Consider the following 10,079-nt stretch of genomic DNA (forward strand, 5'->3'; position numbering starts at 1 on the left):
TGCTTTTAAGTTTTAACAGCGGAAAAACACAACCCAACAACAAATTTTGTTTATTGGAATAAAAGTGGGATTGAAAAAAAATAAAATAAAATGATGATCTACCAAATATTTAAATACAATTTAATTCAAGTAATGGTTGATTGAAGTTAAATAATAAGAACCAACCTGGATCGGGTCTAATTTTCTCTCCATATGTGGTTTGATTGAATTGAATGAGAGATTTTTTGTTACTAGGGGTGAGCCATGAGCAAAAAAATTGCATTAGAAAAGGAAGAAACTAAGAAAGAAAGAGAAGAAATGGTGATAAAATTAAGACAAAAGGATAAACAAATCATAGTGGTCTGATATCTGCTAGATTAGAACAACAAAAGAGAAGGGGGGACACGCCCAAATGTAGCTACATATAATCTTTGTAAACATTCATCTTCCACTACCCAACCAACACATAAATTGCGTATATAATTCCAGGTATATATCCCAAGATTGTCAGCAACAAGTCTATCCAGAACTCTATCTGCAAATCCACAAGAAGCGAATGAATGAATATATATAAATCTCAAATGATAAAAAAAGGCAGGAAATGGGAAGAAAATATATAATTACTCCACAGCCATAGCGGAGGAAGACGCCGACAGGAGGGAGGAGGATGGCGAGGATGATTTCTAGGAATGTCTCTGAACCCATTATGATTGTTGCTTGTAGGTTAAAATGTCGGTCGGTTGGAATGGAATTGAGGATTTGAGATTGAAGGGGGATGGAGGGCATGGGAAGAAGACAGTTATTGAGGGAGGACAGGTGTTTGATAGTGAGGAGGTTCAGGAATCGGTGAGGACACGTAAGGGAGGTGTTTTGACACCTGCCTCCTGCTTTCTCTTCCTCTTGACTCGCGTTCTTTGAATTCCCCCTCCATCTTCACACATCATTTGGAAAAATATTTGGCGGTCTCTGTCATGGGTCCATTTCCCACCAACCAGACAAATACCATTTTGTTTTTACTTATTTATTCTCCTTATCGCAAAAAATAAAAAAAATAAAAAAGGCAAAATATTCCAATCCTGTCGTGCCTTCATATCATGAAATAAATAAATAAATAAAGATTAAAACTAAATATAAAATATAAAAATAAAATAATGGCTTCCTTAAATTTATCATTTTTTTAATATTATTTTTTTCTTTATTTATTTTTTCTTATACACATGAAATCATTGGACCTATTGCTTCAAATCTTACTTTTTATTTTTGTTAGTTATAATAAGATAAGGTGTCTTATTAGAAATATTAGATTATTGAAGTATTATTAACCACTTAAAAGGGAGGTTAAGAGAAGATTTTTACAGACTTTTCTGCTTAAAGTGATCTGCAACTTATTTTACCCCTTATAAAAAAAAATTGTCTGATACCTTTGTTCATATCTCCTTGCTTATCAGAGTGCTCCTCCTTTCTCTAGGCTTCCGCTGGATAAGTAATAGAGACCCTAAAGCATGACAGAGATGGTGATATGGTTCAGGTACCCATGGTTTTTCACCAATATAATGAATTTGAGGGCATCTGAGAATGCATGAATGCCAAAATATTTGCCTAAAAAAGGTGATTACAGAAATCTAAAGATCAACATGTATATCAATTCATTGAGGTGAAACCTGGAAACTTCACCAGTAAGTTTTCCACCAATTGTTGCCAATTCTAAGGGCCGCATGGTTCTTTATGTCTGACGGAGAAATTATCTGGGGTAAAAAAAAAATTGATAGATTTAGAGGGATGGAAGCTGACACTCAAGCTGAGAACTTGTATTTTGGAACTCCAGGATGATAGTCTCATCTTGAAGCCAACCATATTTAATTGGACTGAATTACCTACAAGAAAGAGCACACCATGGAAGTCGCAAGCATCAAGTAAAAATCAAGTAATCGTTTCTGCTGAGTGCTGATATGCCTTTCAAGAGCCAACATGCAACTTATAACAAAGGGGAGAATTCAGAAAGCACACGATAATTTATTTCATTCCTTTTCTCCAACAATGGGCTTCATTTGTTTGTCAAGGCAACAGTGTAAGGGAAAAAAATTTTGGAATCTAACTTCCACCACACCAACCACAAAATGTCCCAAGTTTCCAAATTATTTTTTGTCTACATTCCAAGCAACCTAATAGAGAGCGTTATGTAACTCGAGACCCTGTTCCCAGAGAGCTACACAATTCAGAGGATGGATGATGGAATCATGGAACTGAAGAAAGAAAATACATGTGCTAAAAACAATTACCAGGACAAAAAACAGGAACCTATTCATTCCTCTCTCCAATATTTTACTGCATCAGTGACAATTTTTTTACCAAATTTGTGAGATTAAGTGCATGAAACCTACCACCTAATCAAGGCTGATAAACCTCTGGAAGCTGAAGACCCACACTTGAAGCAGATTTTCCAAGAATTCTCTTCATTTCATCTGATCTATCCACAGCAATGTTATAAGAGAGCAGTAACTCCTGCACAACCACCATCAGTTCAAAATTAGAAATTAAGGTTGAGGTGGCCACCGGTTCTTGGAATATTTCCTTTCACAAAAATCGCTTAAACTATTTATTATTAAATAACAAACAATCATGCACTTGTGAGAGACACATGGACAAAAAAACAAAGTGATAGCTATATTTATTGTTATGCAAAGGTAAGACAACCATGAATGGACTAAAAATATGGCAGTATGCCCATTTCTAAAATTTGCCATCCCTTTGTAGCATTTCAATAATTTCAATACATTGAAACTAGACAATAAAAAACATAATTCTTAAATTAGGTACTTGGATGTCCTTTGATCTTGAGCAATGAAAGGTTGTAAGGGCCAATTTGGGGTAGGATCCAAGTCTTTTGAAATCTAAGTAGAGGTTGTCAAAGGTAGGGGAAGGTATAGTTCTAGAAAAGGGGTCGTGGGTTCTCTAGTTGGATTAATTTCCCCAAACTCTTTTGGCTTTCCTTTTCTTTTTTCTTTTTTCTTTTATATTTTTTTTGGATAAGTAAATGTAGTTGTATTAAGTCTTAGAACCAAATGGGTTTATTATAACTTTTGGTAGCTTTGTTAGGACTATGTGAAGAGTGAAGTGTTGGGATTCTTTGAGCAAGGCCCTTTTGAAGGAAGTTTAAATACCACTTTCTTGGTCTTAATCCCTAAAAAAAGTGTAGAGTAGAAAATTTAAAGGATTTTAAGCTCATCAGTTTGGTGAGAGCCTGTACAAGTTAGAAGGAAAGATGTTGACAATCAAACTTAAGAAAGTTGTGGAAGAAGTGGTCTCTAATTCTAAAAGTGCCTTTCTAGAGGGTAGACAAATTTTAGGTGTCGTTCTTATTGCAAATGAGGCCATTGATTCAATGATGAAGAGCTTCTATAACATTTTTTATTTATTTTTTAATTTTTTTTTATTTAATGGAAACTTGACATTGAGAAGGACTATGACTATGGTACACCTGTCAACTTCTTTCAAAGTTCAAGGGGTTGAGGTAAAGGGATCCTCTTTCTCCCTATTTATTCGTTTTGGTGATGAATACTCTTAGTTATCCTTTAAAGAGAGTTAGGGAGGAGGGTTTCATCTTTGGTTTTAAAGTGGGAGATAAGGACAATGAGGGAGTGTCTCACATGTTGTTTGCCAACAGCATTCTTACTTTTTGTGATACAAAGATCAAATGTTACATCTTAGTTAGACTTTCAACATGGTTTGAGACAATTTTTGTGCTAAAAATCAACCTAGGAAAAAGTGAGTTAATTCCAATTAGGGGTATTACTAAGGTAGGGCAATTGTTTTGATAGTTGTATTAAGGTGTAGACTAGGGGATGCTCCCTCACATGTATCAGATCTCCCTTTGAGAGTTTCATACAAATCATCAACAATTTAGGATGTGGTGGAAGAGAGGTTTTACAAAAGACTTGCAATGTGGAAATGACAACAGCCTGTCAAAAAAAAGAAAGAAAAAAAAAAGGTTTAATAAAAAAAATGCCCTGCCTAGCCTCCTAATTTATTTCATGTCCTTATTTTCATTCCAAGAAGGGTGAGTATGGGATTGGAAAATATTCAAAGGGATTTTCTGTGAGAAGGGGGAACACTTGAAAAAGTTCACTTAGTGAAATGGTCAAATATTTGTATGGAAAAGAAAGAAAGGGGGGTTGGGTATTCGTGATTTTTATGTTTTCCATAAGGCTCTTTTTAGGAAGTGGAATTAGAGGTTTGTATTGGCAAGGGAACCTCTATGGGAGCAGGTTATCATACGAAAATTCAGGAAAGAAGAGGGAAGATGATGTTCTCTAGAGGTGAATAGGGGTTTGGGGTAGGGTAATGGAAGGCAATAAGGAGAAGATGGAGATTTCGAAAGTAAAATCTATTTCTTTATGGGCAACAAAAGGAGAGTAAAATTTTGTAAGGATACATGGTGTACTGATACACCTCTGAGTACTTCTTTCCCTTCATTGAATGTATATGGTGTTGATACGTTCCTTTTGAGAATGCAAGGAAAATCAATAAAGAAGGGTGATGAACATAGGGTGACTTTGATGGTTTCAAAGAGTGGCAACTTCTCAATTAAATTCTATTACTCTTCGATGGTACTGAGATCATAGTCTTCTTCTGTGGATGTTATTTTGAATTCATGGGTTTCAACAAAAGTGAGCTTTTTTTTCCTAGGAAGTGGTTTGGAAACGAATTTCAACTGTGGATGAGTTAAAAAGGAAAGGATGGACTTTGCTGAATATATGTTCTACGAGCAAAGGAGAGGAAGAATCTGTTAAACTCTCTATCATTATGCCAAAGAAAGAATCTTATGTCAGCTAGTCTTCTCCTCATTTGGAAAAGTATGGTGCTAAATTCTTTAGTGTAAACAATACAATACTTCTAAGTTGACATAGATCCTTTATCTGAAAGAGGCAGAAGAAAGCATGGAAAGTTGCTCCTTTGATTTTGTTTTGGACCACTTGGAAAGAGAGAAATTGAAGGTTTTTGACAATGTGGAGCTTTCAGATCAAGAACTAAAAAACCTGTTTTATTTGTAATTTTTTGGAGAAAGTAAAAGGGGGTCATTGAGGAGTTGTCTATGTCTATGGTAGAGTTTGTTGATTGGTTAGGTTGCTAGTAAGGGGTGGGAGTGTTTTTTGTTACTCTCTTCTTGTTTTGCTTGCTTGTTAAATATATATATATATATATATATATATATATATATATATATATATATATATATATATATTTTGTGTGTGTGTGTGTGTGTGTGTGTGTGTGTGTGTGTGTTCTTCTCGTATAGATAGGGTATGACCCTTTTCCTTGGCACTCTTTTAATAGATGCCCAGTTTGCTTATCAAATAACAATAATTCTTAAATTTTTTAATCTGTTCATCCAATATTGAAAGAGCAGATGCAATTTTTTATCCATCATGCCATAAGACTACAATATGTACCTCAAATGTGGTAAAGAGAATATCCTAAGATTGAATTCTCAAAGGATCAAACTTGGACCAAATGTATTCACTTTAAGTTCAACTGAGTTATAATGTAATGAATGAGATTTCACTTCAAAATCAGGCAGGTCTCATTTGCAAAATCAGCAATCTGAAATCAAATCTACTAAACCATCTAAGAGTATCTGATCAAAGATCCACATGTTGAAAAGAATATATATAAGATAGCATACTCCCCTTGTAAGTAACAAAGTCCAATGCCCAAGAATTTTAAGGCTCTATTTGGTTCTTAGAATTTATGAAGGAAAATGAAATAGAAAAAGAATAGGAAAATAAAGTATAAGTTTAAACCCAATTAATTTTCCTCCACTACATCCCCAACTTTCTTCATTTCTTTCAAGCAAAAAATGAGGGGGGCTTTCACTTTTTGGAGTTTACAATTTCCCCCTAATTTCCATCTTCTTTTCTCTTTCTTAGGATTTTCAATCACTACCAAACAACAAAACTAGGTAATTGATCCAAGTTTTCTTCCAATTGCTTCTTGTTACCAAGATGAAAACAGAACATAAAAATTTAGGAAAGAAAGAGAGCAATACCTTGTGATGGTGCACACTGTTAAGCAGATAAGTGTAATCATGGGCAACCTTTAATTTTTGTTGAATAGATGAGAGGTCCAGCAGTCCACGGTTCTTCTGAAACTCTTGTGTTATATGGTCTCTGAAGTGCCTTTTGTGGTCTTCCTTTCCAATGTGATTCTTGACAGCTTTGAGAAGTTGGCGATATACCTTAGTAGCTTGCAAGGCTTCAGAACCCATTTCCGCAGTTTGTCCTTCTCTTGATCTATCTCTTTTTCACCTTTTCTGCAATGCAGTTTGTATTTAACAGAAGCACCTCTCACAAACTCAGTGAAAAAAAAAAAAAAAAACAAAACTCCAATATTGTTTACAGATGAAAAACTAATATAGAAAAATCTTGAAGGCCACTGCACATCACAGGTGAAGAAACTGGAAGTTAGCCATGATTAAAAGAATGGACTAGAGCAAGTAATCTAATATCTTAATCCCTTTAAACCTGGCTCAGGAGACAAGGATTTTGTGCTAGCAAGCAGGGGGTTTGGGTGAGAAAAGTGGGAGGTTCCAGGTTTGAGTTCCAACAGGTACAAAGAAAAAAAATCTGTATATCTATATCTATACACACACACACACACACACAAAACAGAACAAACAAAATCTTTTTCCTAATAAAAAATCTAGTGTCTAGAATCACAAAGATAATGTGATATCAGGAAAAAGACAAAAGAATAGCTTGCAAATAATGGAAGAAATCTCTAAAAGGATGTTATGTAGCTTACAGCTAGAGAAATCTCCTTAGCAATAGGGCATGTAAAATGCACACGTACATTACTCACAGATCTCATATGAGAATTTGCAAAATTGGTGATAAATAACACTGGTTCTCAACTATTCATAGGAAATGATACAAATAAAGAAGTCTTCAAAATTGGATCTCTAAGGCCTGGGAAGCAACAGAATAGAGTAAACAAGAGAGTAGACATTCATAATAGCTAAGCCAATGACCAGATTTGTTCTCAAACAGGCACATGCACAAACAGCACACAGATAGAGAGAGATCTAAAGTCTCCAACATTACACTGATTTTTTTTTTTTGATAGACGAAGACAACTTGAATTGATAAGACGCAAAAACAGGGGGGCAATATTACACTGATTTGTGCATAGCAAATCATACACTTGTGTCAAAATGTGCATTGTGCCAGAAATTTTGACCATGTGGCATGACAAGGGCTCTTAAGAGACTTATGTTGATCATGTGGTTCCATTAATGAAACTCAAATTACTCATCAAACAAGTAAAAGGCTTAGCCACCCATGGAGGACATTGCTAAACCAAGACAAATAAAATTACAGCTTATCAATTCTTTGGTTTACAAATTTTGAAGTACATTCCCTGCATCTTGAAGCAGAAAGCTAAGTAGTATCCCATCTAAAGAACCAAATAAAAGAAAAAAAGAAGAGTCTTAAGATTCTAAACATCCAATTTAATAAAAAAACATGCCCACACATAACTTTTGCTAATAAATTTTTTTATAATGAATTATAAATCCAAGCACTAGCATCACATCAACATTTCCTACTAAAATATGGCATTATGCAGGAAACAAACAACTAAAAGTATGATTGAAATACTTTTAACCGCAAGCAAACACACGAATCCTCATCACCATACCACCCATACTTTCAAATTAAGAGCAGATTGTGCTATCATCCAGTGATATAATTATAAGTTATAACTGTTGTGTCTCTAAAAAATGCCTTTTTCTTTATTCAGTTTCTTATATGCAAATACTTCTCATTCTGTGTCCAATGCTCATTGGTGGGTTGATAACAGAAAGAATATGCACATTTACTTGGATACAAACTTTCGTGTTCTAGTGAATACGAAAGTTCGTGTTTACTACAAGACGAACCTCGTCTTGTAGGCAAGACAAGATCTCAAACTCGTCCACTTCAATAACTATGTACCAAAGCACAAAACTGCACCATCACATATCTAGTAATAAAATTAAATTAACTGCAACAAAACTAACTTCAAAATATTTTCATATTATTAAATCTTTATGTTACAACATGATCTATAAGCAACATTTCTTAGAAAACTTGTAAGTAAAAATCAGTGACTGGAAAATAAAGGAAGATATCTGAAATCCAATTTTTGTCTCCTAGGTCTTTCATTGTTTGGAACATGGCAAAACCAAGACCTCCAGTCAAAAGAAAATTTTCTATGACAACCATTATGCTCAATTGATTTAAGTTTTCCATTCATTTTCTTGGAAACCAAATAATCTAACATAAATTTATTTTCCCCACTTTTCTCATGGACTCCAAATGTAGGGTAGGGTTTCTAAGCTACTTATGTCTGAGTTTGGGATGGATTGGCAGCAACTTGGAGCAGTGGTTGAATATTTACTCTGGTTCTAGCAGATTTTAATAATTCAATCTAGAGGACTTTGGTTCTGCCCAAGGAACCAGGTACAGTAAATCTACCAAGCCCAACCTGAGCTCAAACCTGGATCAATATTTGAGCTCAGCTCGAGTTAGATTAGGCTTAGGCTAATCCAGTTAGGTGTAGAATCTAGTAGAGGTTGGCAACCCAACTTTTCTTTTATCCTTTATTTTCTTTACTTTTTCCATCAAATTTCCTCTTTTTTTCAAAGCAACCAAACAATGTCAAAATCTGTTTTTGGTTGAAGTTGGACCCGATTTGTCATCATGGGACTTATCGACAACAAGACAAGGAAGTCATATAATCAATATGGATGCTGAAGATCTTACTATTCATGCCATTTCAACATAATTAAAGCTATTTAATGCACTCAGAGGAAAATCAGAGCGTCAGCAATCTTCACATAAGGCAAGTGGCCTAAGAAACAACTGCCATGATTTCGTTTTACCAGCAGAAAAACAACTGCAGTGTCTCATTGATGCTGAAATTGAGTTCAAGGACAACAAGATTAAGATGTAGCTACATTGTGCACTGTACTAAGCTATTCATAAATCAAACAGTTTTAAATATAAGATTTTTTGCTTAGAGTCATAAACCTTCGTCAAATTTAGACCACAATAGATTAATTTTTCAATAGAATTATTAATCCAGTATGTAAAATATTGATTATTTATGAACTGGCTTTGCTTTAGTTTCTGATTCAACATTACTTTTTCTACTAGCTTCGAGTCGCTTTGACACACTATTCAAACATTGAGCAGATTGAGCAAAATTGAGCAATAATTCAGTCTTTCCAGGAAATAGTCAAATTAAAATGTGGACTTTTTATAGCCATGATTTTAGGTAAAAATGCATAAGAAGTTAAAGCGTACACATTGAATTGTTAAACAAATGGGTTATCTCTTATGGGGCTATAAATTTATTCTATTCTTTTGGTCAATCGTATAAACTAAGAGTTATAAGAAATCAATCAAACATAGCTAAACGTTAATTCAGAACTTTAATGGTTTATTAGGACGATCTTCTTTACTGCAAAGACTTTCCACCATCCTCTAACCTGCTAATATTACCGTTAAAATTAACCGAAGTGACGACCATAGAAACTCCATAATTCAGAAAATTTTTCCGTTGATTGTTAAACTGTTTGCTCCTCATTTCAACTCCAGTTTTCCCTCCCATTTATATGCCTGAGAAAAAGGGAAAATAAATCGGAAACTAGAGAACACTAGATGATTAAGGTGTTGTTACCTGGTTTTTCTTGAAGAAGCGAGTGATGGAGATCAAGGACATAAAAAATCCTGCACCGGGTGAGAGATTGAGAGAGGTATGAAGAAGGTGTGGGATGGAGTGGGAATCTAGGGTTTATATATAGGACATGATAAGAAATATGCAAAATAGTGAAGGACAAATTTGTATTTTCAATGTAAACGGGCCCTGTAAGGAGGGTGGAATAACATTAAACCGTCAAAAACCTCCCATACGCAACCCATTGCGAGTGATATGCGCTTGGCCTACTTATTTGCAAGCTGGAATGAGGAGGGCTAAAATGTCGTGTTGGGCTTGGGCTGTTGGGCTGATCCAGCAACTTTGAAGTCCAAATTAAAACTGAAAAAATCTTACTAAGCAGA

At 34.7% G+C, this 10,079-nt stretch overlaps 1 protein-coding gene across 3 annotated transcripts; it reads right to left on the reverse strand.

The window, feature by feature from the left end:
• Positions 1-323: 323 nt before the first annotated feature.
• Positions 324-9,928, reverse strand: LOC100253091 (uncharacterized). 3 transcript variants are annotated; one of them, XR_009467531.1, is made up of 4 exons: positions 9,700-9,928; positions 6,026-6,289; positions 1,401-2,481; positions 324-514 (listed from the first exon to the last, which is right to left on the reverse strand). XR_009467531.1 is itself a non-coding variant. In XM_010660146.3 (4 exons), exons 2-3 carry the CDS (start codon positions 6,242-6,244, stop codon positions 2,368-2,370), a joined length of 333 nt encoding a protein of 110 aa, XP_010658448.1. In that variant the 5' UTR covers positions 6,245-6,289; positions 9,700-9,815; the 3' UTR covers positions 324-514; positions 2,361-2,367. The 3 variants fall into 3 exon arrangements, 2 of the variants coding, with proteins under 2 accessions (XP_010658448.1, XP_010658447.1); XM_010660146.3 differs by having other exon boundaries at positions 2,361-2,481; positions 9,700-9,815; XM_010660145.3 differs by lacking the exon at positions 324-514 and having other exon boundaries at positions 1,731-1,853; positions 2,361-2,481; positions 9,700-9,816.
• Between the last annotated feature and the right edge of the window lie 151 nt (positions 9,929-10,079).

Source organism: Vitis vinifera, chromosome 13 (genome assembly GCF_030704535.1).
Source record: "Vitis vinifera cultivar Pinot Noir 40024 chromosome 13, ASM3070453v1".
In the NCBI taxonomy this organism is placed as follows: Eukaryota; Viridiplantae; Streptophyta; class Magnoliopsida; order Vitales; family Vitaceae; genus Vitis; species Vitis vinifera.